The sequence below is a fragment of the Petaurus breviceps genome, unplaced genomic scaffold (assembly GCF_028583685.1).
Source record: "Petaurus breviceps papuanus isolate PSGF00001 unplaced genomic scaffold, PetGlider_PUasm1.0 688, whole genome shotgun sequence".
NCBI lineage: Eukaryota > Metazoa > Chordata > Mammalia > Diprotodontia > Petauridae > Petaurus > Petaurus breviceps.
This window is the reverse complement of record NW_027186457.1, coordinates 13,288,522-13,302,411: the sequence shown is the minus strand read 5'-3', so window position 1 is coordinate 13,302,411 and position 13,890 is coordinate 13,288,522. Positions and strand designations below refer to the sequence as shown.

At 35.3% G+C, this 13,890-nt stretch overlaps 1 protein-coding gene across 2 annotated transcripts in view; it reads left to right on the top strand.

The window, feature by feature from the left end:
• XRN1 (5'-3' exoribonuclease 1) overlaps positions 1–13,890 on the top strand; it is a 94,840-nt gene that overhangs the window by 36,160 nt on the left and 44,790 nt on the right. For both annotated transcript variants that reach the window (XM_069104680.1, XM_069104679.1), the window contains exons 20-25: positions 2,682–2,813; positions 6,534–6,696; positions 7,244–7,357; positions 7,487–7,585; positions 9,446–9,561; positions 12,213–12,359. In XM_069104680.1, the coding sequence (XP_068960781.1) occupies positions 2,682–2,813; positions 6,534–6,696; positions 7,244–7,357; positions 7,487–7,585; positions 9,446–9,561; positions 12,213–12,359 (771 nt within the window). The remainder of the gene's footprint in view (positions 1–2,681; positions 2,814–6,533; positions 6,697–7,243; positions 7,358–7,486; positions 7,586–9,445; positions 9,562–12,212; positions 12,360–13,890) is intronic.

Sequence of the window (13,890 nt, the reverse complement as noted above, 5' to 3'; positions counted from 1 at the left end):
TCAAAGGTTCTGCATTGGGTACAACTTTAAGGTATTAGTTAATAGAGTCAAATGTTTGTTTAAACCTATTTGAATGGGGGGAAACCCTGAAGTTTGATGCAAGAAGCAAAAGCTGATTCAGAAGTACCATTTAGATGTCAGCATTTTGCATGCTTATAGAGCTTTCTAAAGTGACAGAATTCTGCATCTTATGTACATAATTTAGAAAAGCTGTTTTCCTTTGACAGTCTCAACACCAGCAGATACAAACACAACTATGGTCACAGAAAAAGACAACTTCACTTGAAACTGCAAATCTACCATGTACAACTTACCCTTTTTTTCAAAGTAACTAATAAATTCAACATGTTAGTTAGAAGAGCACATTTTGAAGTGGGTTGTATGATGGCAGAGGAATTGGTTTTTGCGGACCCCAGAACCTTTTTGTAAAAAGGGAATTATTGTACACATATAGAATGACTAAAATTGAATAATAATAATTACTAGCATTTAAGCAGCATTCTAAATTTTCAAAGCACTTGATATCTGTTACCTCATTTGATCCACAGGACATCCCTGTGAGCAATAGTAAGTGCTGTTATAATTTTACAAATGAAAATAAGACGAGCAGTTCAGTGACTTGCTCAAGGATACACAGCTAATTAAGGTACAGAGGCAGGATTTTAATTCAGGTCTTCCTGACTTCCAGTTCAGCTCACTATCTCCTCTACTTTTATGATCTTGAATTCTCAAAGGGAGAAGACAGGTAGACCATAGTCAGCTAATAAGCATTAAGTGATTACTAAAAATTTTATGAATTTCCATTGGTATTTAGGATTGTTGTTCAGTGTCTGGATCTTCTCTTTGTCCCACCTTGCCTCTCAACCAACTCTACACACTAGATCCAGTGAGTGTGAAAAGTTTCACAGACTTGTGCTTCAGGGTTGCAAGTAAAAGTATCCATGCTGTGAAGAGAAAAATGCACTGTGTGGATTAGAAACCTTGCCCAAGCCCACTTATATTAGGATTCTCTTCAATACATGAATAAGAAAGACATCTCAAAAATTTTAAATTAGTGCAGTCCATATTTAACATTTTCTCAAATGTTCTGAAGCATGTAAATAAATAGCTCTCCAGTCAATTTCCTGATGGCAATAACTTGGCCTGATTGTTTTCCACCCATTCTCCCTTATTTTCCATTCCCACATGTAACAGGAGACCTTGATTATTCTGCCTGGCCACACAAAGGAAAGGGGGGAGAGAGTGAGGGAAATATGCAGGGCTGTGACCAGAAGGGAGGAGGAGCCGTCTACTCTGAGTTAACTCAGTGAAGGAAGGAAGTATCATTCATAAGTAAGTGAAAGGGAGAAGAGACAAAGAATGCAGGACACCTTAAAAAGAATGACTGAAATGCCAAAAGGTCAAAGGGAAAACCTAGACACAACAAACATTAGAGAAACTCCTCTAAAAACTGAAGACAATACATAAAAATGCAGACAACATGAAAAGAAAATTAATCTAGAATTCTCTTATCTAGAATAGAATTTGGGGGCTTTCCCCAGTGATCATGGAACACCAGGAAGAAAGTGCAAAATTATTCAGAGAGAAATAAAACTTTTTTAAAATGAGGAATGAAATTAGTTTGGAAATCAGAGCTCTTGATGCACAATTAAAAAAACCAGCAACAGGATACAGATCATAGTAGATGCTCCAAAGAAGACACAGAAAGAGAAAATAGTACATTCAGAACACATATATTTAAATGAAGAAAATTTTGCAGACGAGCAGCAGAAGGCAACAACATTGAAAGATTGATTCTTTATGAGAAAAAGCAACTGACCTCAACAGGATATACAGGGGGAAATTAAGACTCCTATGAGAGACAAGACCAACTAAAAAACCTGAATATCTTATTGCAAGAAACAGAAAAGCAAATTGTAAGAAAATCAGAGAAGAAAGGTCTGTGCTCCCTTGCCCCATCTCTGACCAGATCATCCTAAAGAAGTCATGCTGCCTATTGTCTTCTCTGGTGAACAGTTCTCTAGTTCCTTGAGAACAGATGATAGTTAATTTTTATCTTTGTGTTCCTGGTGCCTGTTATGTACTTAATACATGCTTGTTGATTGAAAGACAGATGGAGTTGGCATCAAAAAAGGAAATTCTGCCTATAAATTCACAGATGATCCAGTTGAGAGGGAATACAAGAGCGACTCCTAAAGAAGCTAATGTGCCTGCACTGACCGCTCTTGGATGGGCTTAAATTGTACAGAATTGGTTACATATTTGCCCTTTTGTAAGGAATCTTTGTCTTGGTGGGAATACAATTTTCACTATTTTTTAAATTGAGCTTTCAATCAACACATTAAATTAGGCCATCATTCCCTTAGATCTTATTTATCTTTCAGCCCCCAAAATGCCTCATTCTTATGAGAACTGTTTATTATACACTTTAGAGCAGTTGAGAAAGTGTTAAATGGGAACTTTGCCGATTTTATTTTTTTTTTAAGATTTCTCTCATTCACATAGGTTTTAGCAGAATCATAATTGAAGTGGGGCAGGGCTTCCTAGGTAAATAAAAAATGGGTTGTTCTCTTTACAACATAATACTATTACTGGCATCTGAGGAGTAGAGTTAACTTATCTTAAGGGTTCCTCATTAAACTAGTTTTTTCAGATCTGTTTCATTGTTTTGATTTTTGAAGGTTTCACTTGGAAGAAACTCAAGGAACTCAGAAGCTTTACTTGGGAAAAACTGCTCCACCAACTAAAGTGGTTCATGTTGGCGATAAAGAACAATCCAACTGGGTAAAAGAAGTACAAGGAATTTCAGAACAGTAAGTGTTAAAAAATTTATATTTTAATAGTATTGAACAAAAACGTGACCATTCTTTCACCAGTTTCACCAATTTATTTATTAATAGTTATGCTGAATACTGAACAGTTAGCCATATTATTGCTTGCTTAGAAAAAGAACGAAGAATTATGTGGAATAAATGTAATTATGAATGAGCTACTATTGGTGACTATGTATTATTCATTTTTCCTAATGTGCCACACATTGAAAAAAACCTTGTTTCTAACATTTTGGGGTCATTTATCAGCTGCTTATAGTAACTACTCAAAGTACACTAATGTTTCTAAAATTGGCACACTATTCAATTAACAGAAGTCATTTTCCCACACCTATTTTTCTAGTCTAATAACCATCATTTCTCTTGGATTTAGTTTTCTTTTTACCTGAAATCTTGTCCTTTTAGTGTTGTCTCCATTGAAATATTTTTAGAAGTTTGAATGAGCATGTTTCTGCATGTGCAATAAGAATGTTTCTTCAGCATTTTGGGTATGTGATTAATGTAGCTTATAGGCAATACCCCCACCACCACCCCATTTTGGATCCCTAGTTAACTACTCCGGGTTCTGAGTATTTTGTGAATCAAAACCCTCTCCAAACCATAGCTCACAAGCCTCCAGTGATGTTTTGTGTTTTACCGATCATTCTCCAAAAACTATGTACACACTTCGTGCAAATGGAATTCTGTGTGGGGCATTCACATGAGGGAATGGTGATAACCAGAGCAGCCACATGGAGGGGCAGCTCACACCTGGAGTGCTGCTGAGCTCCCGCTGATCCCTGCTGATGCCACTCATTACGCTCTTTCTGCCCTTCCCCACCTGGTGCTACCTTCCATGGCTCTTGGTAGTCATGATCTTTAGCTCCTTCAGGGCCCAGTACCCTCAGGCAGCATCCTCTGGCAGTGCTTTAGTTACAGCTCTTCAGCCACCTCTATCACCCCTTCTGATCCTTTGCTTTATGGGCCTCTTCCTGCAGAAGACCACAGTTTTTTCAGTCTGTTCCCAGAGTTTTCTTTTAGAGTCTGTCCTCTGTGCTAGGAGTATTTGGCCTTCTGGAAAAGTGATTGCTGTCAGTCAGCATCCTCAACCAATAGCTATGGAGCTCTCTTAACCAATGGCTAGGAAGCTCTTATGCTCAGCCAGGTTGCATCAAAGCTATTGAGGCCTCGACTAAGATCAGATCTGCCCTTTGAACTCTTCTTAGAATTCTTCCATTAACTGATTTTCTTCTTCTGAACTCTTCTTTGAGCTGAACTCCTTTTAACTGCCCTGTCTTCTATGGTCTTACCTGAGTTTATCACTTCAGTGGTTATCTAACCAATGACCAGAAATCCATTTTAATTTTTAAGTCTTTTTGAACCCCTTGGCTTAGGTGAATCCTCTCCAGGGCTCCACTTCCTCAAATGGAAAAGGGATTGAGAGATATTGTGGTAAGAAAACTGTTTTAAACTAACCCAGCAGCCCCTCTGTTCTATGCAGATAACAACAGCTATGCTGGCTAGAGAATTCTGAAAGGCCCTTGACCTTTGTCATTTCTCCCAGCAACCTGTGATAGCCTGGTCTCTTTCTCTTACCTCTCTACACTAAAATTAATTTTTCTGGTCTCTGGTATAGTGACTCTTAACTTCCTGCTTACAAGCATGTCCAGATCTGCACCATTCTTAAAAAACCTTCACAAAACCTAGCCATCCCCTCAAGGTATCATCCCGTTTTTCCTTTTCCATTTCATAGCCAAACTCCTAGGAAAAAAATCTTATGTTCACCTTTACTTCCTTACCTTCCATTCATTTCTGAACCCCACATAACTTGGCTTCCTTAGGATATCACTCTACTGAAACTGCAATCTCCAGAGTTATCGACAGTCTTTTTGCCAGCTAGTCCAGTGGTCTTTTCTAACTTAAACTCTTAGTAGTTTTTTTATACTATCAATTACCTTTTCCTGCTAGAAGCTTTACAGCATTGGCTTCTGTGACATCGTTCACTCCTGACTCTCCTCGTGACCTTTCCTTCTGTTCCCTTTGTAGAATCATCCTCAATCAAACCTTAAATGTGGCTGGCTCCCCCCTTTGGCTCTATCCAGAGGCCGTTTCTAATTTCCCTCCCTAATGATTTCATCCCATGGATTCAATTACCTCTACTCAAATAATTTCAAGATTTATATATCCAATTCCTTTATTGCCAACTTCCTACTACATAATCTTCACTTGCGTACTTCATCAGTATTTCATACTTACCATGTCCATTTGTTATCCAAACTTTACTTTTTCTCTTTGAGGGAATCACTATCCTTCTAGTTCCCAAATTTCTCAACTTCAAAGTAATCTTTCACTTTTCATTCTCCCTCATCTCCAGTCTAATTGGTTTCCAGGTTTTGATTCTGCTCTCACAACATCCTTCTTATTTCTATTTACAATGCCACCATCCTAATTTAATCTGTTACCTCTTTTCCTCCTAATAATTCTCCCTGCTTCCATCCTCGGTCTTCTCTAGCCTGTTTCCATTTAACCACCAAAATAATCTTCTCAAGGCATAAATCTGTCTGGCTTTCCTTTGGAAATCTCCAGTGGCTCTCTTTTGCTTCTCCGAAGTCTGGCTGTAAATCAGCTTTTCAGATTTATCTCACATTCCTTCTTTTTATGCACTCTGAATTCTAGCCAAAATGATATACTTGCTCTTCCCTAAATTTTGCATTCAATCTGTCATCTCCATGCCTTCATATAGCCTTTTGCCCTTGTCCCTAAAGTATAGTCTCTTTTCTCACTGTGCTTAGAATTCTTCAAAGCTTTCTGCTCAGAGGTTACTTCCTATGTTGAATCGTTTCTTTTCCCTCAATTGTTAATATTCTTTCCCTTTTCTAATTACCTTATATTTGCTTATCTGTATACATGTTATATGTTCTGAGGAAGGTCTTTAAGAATAGGTGTTTAATTTTTGCTTTTATATCCTCAGTTCCTACTACAGTGCCTTGACCATAGTAGACACTTAGACACCAAGTGTTTGTTTCTTTACATTGAATAGGATTGGTTATCAAGACACAGGGGAAGAGATTATATTTTCAAATGCCTGATATTTTAGTAAATCCATGTATCTGCATTAGAACTGTTGGTCTTGATTTTTTTTTCCTTCTTTCAGGTACAATTTTAATTTTACATGAGACAGTATTGAAATATATCATTAAGTATTATGTTTCTGGAAATTGTTTTTTATAGAGTCACTATATAAATTAAGTATTGGGTAAATTTAGATCTGTAATTTGTAGTGTATTTTTTAAAATATAAAACATGTTCAAATTAAATGTCATGTTTTAAAAGCATAGTAGCTATAAGTAAACTTTTCACTATTACTAGTTTTATTCTACTGCTACCTTTTTCTACATATAAGTATCTTAACAGAATAATTATAAGAATATATATATATATATATTTATTTTTAGCTTTTTCCTTTTACCTATAAGAATTCTGTGTAATTCTTACATATTCTCACAATATGCTATGCATACTTCTGAGTAGGATCAGGTAACAGCAGAAATTGTCAACAATACATAAAACATGAAACATATACCCAGAGTTCTTCACATATCTCTTTAAAGGTTTTCTGGGCATTTAATTATTAATCCAGTTAAAACAGTTTTGGACAGGGACTGGGTTCTACTCCCAACTTATTTACATATATAAGTTTCTCCCTTGTATTCCCCCTTCTAGCTACCAGAGAAGAAAAGGAATAATAATAAATGAAACTTCTGTTGTTGTGTATGCTCAGTTACTTACCGGTCATAAATATCAATTAAATCAAAATGGTGAGGTTCATCTGGAGAAACAATGGTCAAAACAAGTTCTACCTTTTGTTTATCAAACTATTGTCAAGGTAAGGCTCCTTTTAGGCTTCAGTCTATTCTTGATGCCTAGTATTGCACACTACATAAAGAAAAAAATCCTGTTACCTTTTATAAGGTTATTAAAATGGAAATATAACTTCATGATTTGTAATTATGAATGTGACATTTCCTGAATTGCTGACATTCTAGATAATATGATAAAACAAAATTTTACTTGTGGTAGCCAGATTGTTTCAAAATGTAAAAACACTATTTGTAGCCCATGCATATGCTTTTTTTTTAAAGGATTTGTGTGCTATTAATATATTTTTCTCCCCAAAAATAAGCCTAAATAAATTAGTAAACATAAAATTACCTTTTTTTAACAGTAACCTTAAGGTATAGTTACTCTCTGAATATTCAGCAATTAACTTTAAAAAACATATGATGCCTCTTTCCTTTTACAGTATCTAATTGTAATTCATAAAAAATAATTATGGGTAAAATTTTCTTTCCATACAGTTCTAAACCCACAATATAAATCTAAAGTTCTTTGGAAAATTTCACTCATACAGATTTTTATATTTTTGTTTTTAGGATATCAGTGCTTTTGAGACACATTTCTCTAACATCAAAACGTTGGATGACCTATTTCCACCTAGAAGTATAGTCTTTATGCTGGGGACTCCTTACTATGGCTGTACAGGCGAAGTTAGTTCTAGTCATTTATTACTGATTTCTATTTTGTTTTCATAATTTTTAAATTATATGGCTTATATTTTAGGCAAAAGGTAAAATGTAAAAATTCTTTAACAGACTTTTTATTTTTTTCTTCCAAAGGTTCAGGATTCAGGGGATGTAATCACAGAAGGTAGAATTCGTGTGGTTTTTAACATTCCATGTGAACCTCATCTTGATGCCTTAATACAGAACCAGCATGTGAGTATAGCCATTCACCTTGTCTAAACAGATTCTCTCTTGGTCAGTTCATGAGATGCTAAAGGAGTAAATGGCATTCAGAGATGTTAAAATGTTTCTATGCAGCTTTCTCTGACAAATTAACTATTCTGTGTAATAACATAGATCTTTTGTATTAGGAAACATAAAAACATTTCCATCTCATGACTTGGTTTTTGATGATTGAGTTCTCTAATGCCTAAAACTAAAGCAGTTTTTTTTTTGTTTGTTTTGTTTTGTTTTTTTAAGCAATCAGGGTTAAGTAACTTGCTCGAGGTTACACGGCCAGTTATTTCTGGGTGTGGTGCTGAGTATCTGAGCCCGGATTTGATCCCCAGGTCATCCCGACACTGGAGCCGGTGCTCTTACTCGCTGAGCCACCTGGCCGCCCCTGAGGCAGTTTTTAAAAGAAGATACAGTACTCATGTTAGTACTTATCTTTCAGAAGCCCACACAAACCTTCAGTGAAAATGATCAGTTTAGACTTGTGCAGATTTGTAATAACTAACAAATTTTCCAGGAAGAAATGGGCTGGGTTCAAAGATCAAACTTTATAAATCATGCAAAGCATAGTTGTTTGTATTTTGAACCATATTGGATAAAAAAAACACATCAGTAGAGTTGCTGCCAGTTGAAGATAAACAAGGCTAGCTGTGGACAAAATTTTATGCTATAAAGTTTCTTCTTCCCTAGCACCCTTTTTATGGACCCTTCTTTGTATAGAATTAAATGTTCTTCTAATCTCTTCCTTCTGGACTTTTATTGGGTCCCTGTCATACAAGGGAGGAAAGTGTTCACTAATAAACAGATAACTACATGACAGTTATACCCGCTTTCCATATCAACTATTCCCTTACTCTCCCTCAGATTTAATGCTTTGACACCTTGTCTGAGCTGGGCATCATTGCTTGAGGTCATAATCTAGCTCCCCTTTTCCTGGTTGTAGTGACCATGACCTAACTCTATCAGCAGTCCTGGTGATTGCTTCAGATAGTATGGTTATTATCCATCATAGATACCCTTCATTCCCTTCTCTGTCTGAACACAGCCTCATCCTGACTTCTGCTTCCTCTAAACCACTTCTCCCTTCCTTTGCCCTGAGACTTATAAATATATATTTTGTTTTATAGGGCATTTGTCATTTTAGTGAATGTTTATAATGTAATCTCCATATCTCTTGGAACAAGTCTCTGTGGTTCCTATTTTATCACTACCTCTGATAATGAAGTTTCTGATAAAGTGTGTTGTTTTCATCAGTAGAAGTGCTCATTCTGAACTCTAGTTTCATTATCTATAAAATGGGGAAAATAATACTTTCACTTCCTTTCTTACAGAGTTGTTATGATAAAAACTCTTTGTAAACTACAGCATGATATAAAATTATTATTGTTAGCATTAATATCAGACTAGGTTCCATTTGTAACAGAGCTGATTGATAAGAATTTTTTGCCTAGTGAAAAAAATGCGTAGTATTATTTTTTTTGGCCAGACTGTCTGCATTGTATCTTCCCTTGCATAAACAAGATTTAATTCCATTTCCTTGTACATATACACATATATTTAGAGAGAGAGAGACAGAGATTTTCTTTTAATTCTTAGGAACATGGTATTTAATGAAAGATAAAAACAAAAAATACTTAATAAACAAAAAATACTTCATACTTAGTTTTTATTCCAAATAGGTCAGCTATATTTAAGAATTCCTACATTGATATAGTTCAAAGGCATGGTGACATACCTTTGAAATAAGTGCAGAGATTAAAGGTAAAGGAAAAAATTTTAAAGTATTTCTATGTTTCTGCCCTGTACCATAATGATTTTTTTTTGTTTCTATATTTAAAGAAATATTCTATAAAATACAATCCTGGATATGTTTTGGCCAGTCGTCTTGGAGTGAGTGGATACCTTGTTTCAAGGTTTACAGGAAGTATTTTTATTGGAAGAGGATCTAGGAGAAAGTAAGTTTTTAGAAAAATAATTAATACTATAAGATGGAAAGAAAATGAAATTTTTAATGTTTCGATACTGATTTAAAATATAATTGTAATCTTTCTTAACTCAGCCTTTTACATAAATTCCTCTCATAACTGATTTTTCATCTAATTCACCTTTTATGAAATGCCTTGTCCAAAAAGGAAAATTCTTAACTAGAGTAAGTAACTAATTGAACCTTGCAAAAAAGTATCAGAGTGTTTGTAAGTCCTAAAAATGTTATTTCAAAGGTAGAGCCCAAATGAAGGAATAGCAAGAAGAACTTCAGTCAAGTATAGTCAATCTACACGTACCCCCTCACACACAGAGATACAAAAAATACAGCAGACTGAGTCCTGATTAGAAAATCCAAGATAAAAATCACAGTGAATCATTTTTCCATCTCAGGTTGGCAGTGGGAGATAGAAAAATCTATGGACGTTGGAACGGGAGTATGGGTGGGGAGTGGAATGAGATGAGTGCCTAGCCAAGAACAAGGACATGACATTCTAGACAGGGAGACACTGTGCATGAGAGCAAGAAGAGGTCCTGGATCTAGCACAGAGGGTAAGAGAAGCCTTATCTTACACAGGGTACAGGAACTGGTACCAACTAGCAGCTATGTCAGAAAAGATTAAGGCAGTCTGAGGATAGGACCTGCATCTGGGAGTGGTGTTCCATAATGAGGTATGGTCATGTCCCTTAGCTATGTACTAAGCCAGGAGCATGCAGCAGCTGTATGGCTCCCTAGGAATAGAACAGGAATCCTTATTTCTACCCTCTAGACTAGCCAGATCAAATGGGAGACTACAATTTTGTCATTCTGAACCAATAGAGATTTCCAGTTGGCTGATAGCATATGAGTCCAGGAGCACTCTACTGGAACCTCATCATAGGCAAGTGTATTCTCAGTACCAAACATAGGTCACAACATTGCAGAGCTTGGACAAGGAGGGCGTGTTTTCCATGGATCAGACTACTTTGGGGGCTCTGAAAGATTTCAGAGGCCCAGCCTGAGTTCTTCTTGAGATCCTGGAATAATACAACACTCAATTTCCTAAGAAAACAGCAGCAAGACCCTAGAAGACACAAGCTCAACAAACATTCCCTCCATAAGTTCACAGATCATGGTCCTAATATAAAGTCTGAAATCAAGATGTAGACTGGAAGAATGAACAAACAAACAAAAAGAATCTCACCACAAAAAAAAACTATTATGGTGATAGAGGTAGTCAATACAAACCCAGAAGAAGAGAATAATTAAACCATCTATAAGCAAAGTCTCAAAAGAAAAACACAAGATAGGTACAAGTTCACCTAGAATCCCTAGAGAAGATGAAGCCAGAGTTTTTAAAAGGATTTATGATATTATAAATTAAATGAGAGTTCTAGAGGAAGAATTGGAAAAGAAATGAGAGCTGTGGAAGAAAAAACTGGAAAGGAATTAACAGCTTGACACAAAAGGTAAAAAATTTTACCTAAGTAACAAATCCCCTGAAAGTTAGAATGGACTAAATGGAAGCTAATAACTCCAAGAGAAATCAAGAAATAACTGAAGTTTAAACAAAGTTTAAAAAAGCTGGAAAAAATATATAAAGTATGTCATAGCAAAAACAACTGAACTGGTAAACAGATCGAGGAGAAAAAAAAAATAATCATTTAGACTACCAGGAAGCCATGACCAAAAAGAGCATATTTCATTATATTTAAGCATTATGTTTCAAGAAATCTAAAAAAAAAAAAAAGCTGCCCAGATTTCTTAGAACTAAGGAGCAAAGATGATCAGAAAGAATCTGCTGGTCATTTCTTGAAAAATAAAAATGAACATTATAACCAAAATCCAGATATTCCAGGTCAATGAAAAAAAATACCACAAGCAAGCAGAAAGGAAGAATTCAAGTTCCAAGAAGCCACTTTAGGATTATATAGGATTTAGTGGTTATCACTTTAAACACAGACCTTGGAATATGACATACTAGTTGGGAGAAAGAGAGGAAAGATGAGGAAAATCGCCTTACATAATCCAAGTGCTCATGAAGTCCACACAAACAAGGAGGAGAAGGGGTGAGAGAAAAGACTGACGTTTGAACCTTATTCTCATTCAAAATAACCAAAGGAAGGAAGAGTGTGTGTGTGTGTGTGCGCACGCGCGCGCACGCTTACACAATGACCTACCAAGATTTCAGAGGACTTAAACAATGAAACATCTTACCTGCCTCTTAATAGAGAGTGATGAATTCACCGTACAGATTGGATTTTTTTTTTATGGACATGGCCAATTTTGGAATATTTTGCTTGATTGTACATATTTGTAACAGATTTTGGGGGAGGTGGAGAGGTAAAAAAGAAGGTAGATTTTTGTTGAATAAAAAAATAAAATTTAATTAAAATTTATTAAATGTAATTCAATTCCTTGCCTCTTGTTGAATTTTTTTTCCTCTTTAATGATTTATGTGATTTATCTGTGCTTTACTTGATTCAGCTTTTGGAGTTTTTCTTCTGCTTTGAACTGTCATTTGCCACAATAGCCATAATAAGTAAAATATAGAATCAAAGTCAAACTTTTCTGAAATTGGGAAACAATTTTAATTTGTTATCTGATCAGAATTAATGAGCCATTTTTGTTTGTTTTAAACAGTCCCCATGGAGACCACAAAGCTAATGTGGGATTGAACCTGAAGTTCAATAAGAAGAATGAAGAGGTTCCTGGCTACACCAAAAAAGTTGGCAATGAATGGATGTATTCTTGTGCTGTGGAGCAGCTCCTGGCTGAGTACCTTGAGAGGTAGTAACTCACAAGGCCCCTCCTCATACTCTTATCCACAACCGTAGGATTTAGTGGCATTGATTCATTTTGTCAAACTGATTTCAGTTCTTTCATTTTAAAGGATATACAAGCATTTAAAACATAACTTGATTTTCCCTTAGTAGTGCCTCCATCATGGGTGGCCACATCACTTAATAAGGCAAAATACAGAGAATGGTGACCATAATTAATATTAAAGAAAAAATAATGAGAAGTAAAGTACTTTAAATTACTGAGATAGAGATTCTAGGACTTCCTCTTGAAAGTAGTCCTTTTTTTTTTGCTTTTTGGAAGGGTGAAGGCAGGGCAAATGGGGTTAAATGACTTGCCCAAGGTCACACGGCTAGTAAGTGTTAAGTGTCTGAGGCCGAATTTGAACTCAGGTCCTCCTGACTTCAGGGCCAGTGCTCTATTCACTGAGCCACCTAGCTGCACCAAAATCATACCATTCTTGATGGTAAGAGTTTCTAAGCCAGAACTTTGCTTCAACTATATAGCAATCTCATGCAAAAAAATCAGGATGTTAAACTTAATTATAATCTTTTTTAAAAGATTTGTCAAAATTTTTAGTTATTATTTTTAGTGTCATAACTGAGTTACACTTGTTTTTATAAATAATGGCTTTTCAGTATTTTGGGACCTTAAAGAATTATAAAATTTTAATGCTCGAAAGGACCTTTGAAATGTCCACAAAATGAGAAAACTGAAGCCAAGAAGTTATGACTTGTCCAGAATTATATATTTAGTTGAAGAGACCCAAATCTCCCAATTAACTATTCTTTTTACCATACTAATGCTATATTTATCACCTCCTGTGTGATGTGTTGGAAAGACTTGAACTTGGAGCCTTGGGTTCAAATCCCACCTCTAGAACTTAGTAGCTGTGAGACTTTGGGCATGTCACCTAGTACTTCTGAGGCTCAGTTTCCTCATTTATAAATTGAATCTAATAGTATCTGTAGTACTTATTTGAGAGCTTATAAGGATTAAATGAGAGAATATACATTGTTTTTCAAACCTTAAAGTACTAAATAAATATCAGCTGTTAGTATCATATGTTTTATGAACACAGTTCATTTACATGTGTTGACAAAGAAGAGTTTTAATAATTTCAGATATCTGAGAATTTGTAAAGTGGACACCTATTTACTAAAATCAGCATGTTAGTTTTTATATGAGAGTTTTAAAATTCCTTGACAATTTAAATTTTACTGATAAACTAAACGACTTAATCATTCCAGAATTCTGCACACAATAGTCTCATAATAAATATTGCTTATTAATTTTTTTTGCATTTTGTAACCATTTGAGAGGGTGAAGGAAGGACTAGGATGAGGATTCTTACTACTATAGTTTTCTTAGTTTGCAGTAAACTAAATTTATTTCATGTGTTAGACATGTTTTCCCCATATAAGTAATATTTTCAGAAAATATTATTTTCAGCAACTAAACCAACTTTCAGAATAATTTCTTGAAGTTTTCAAGTGCTAAAGGATTTTAAATTTTTACA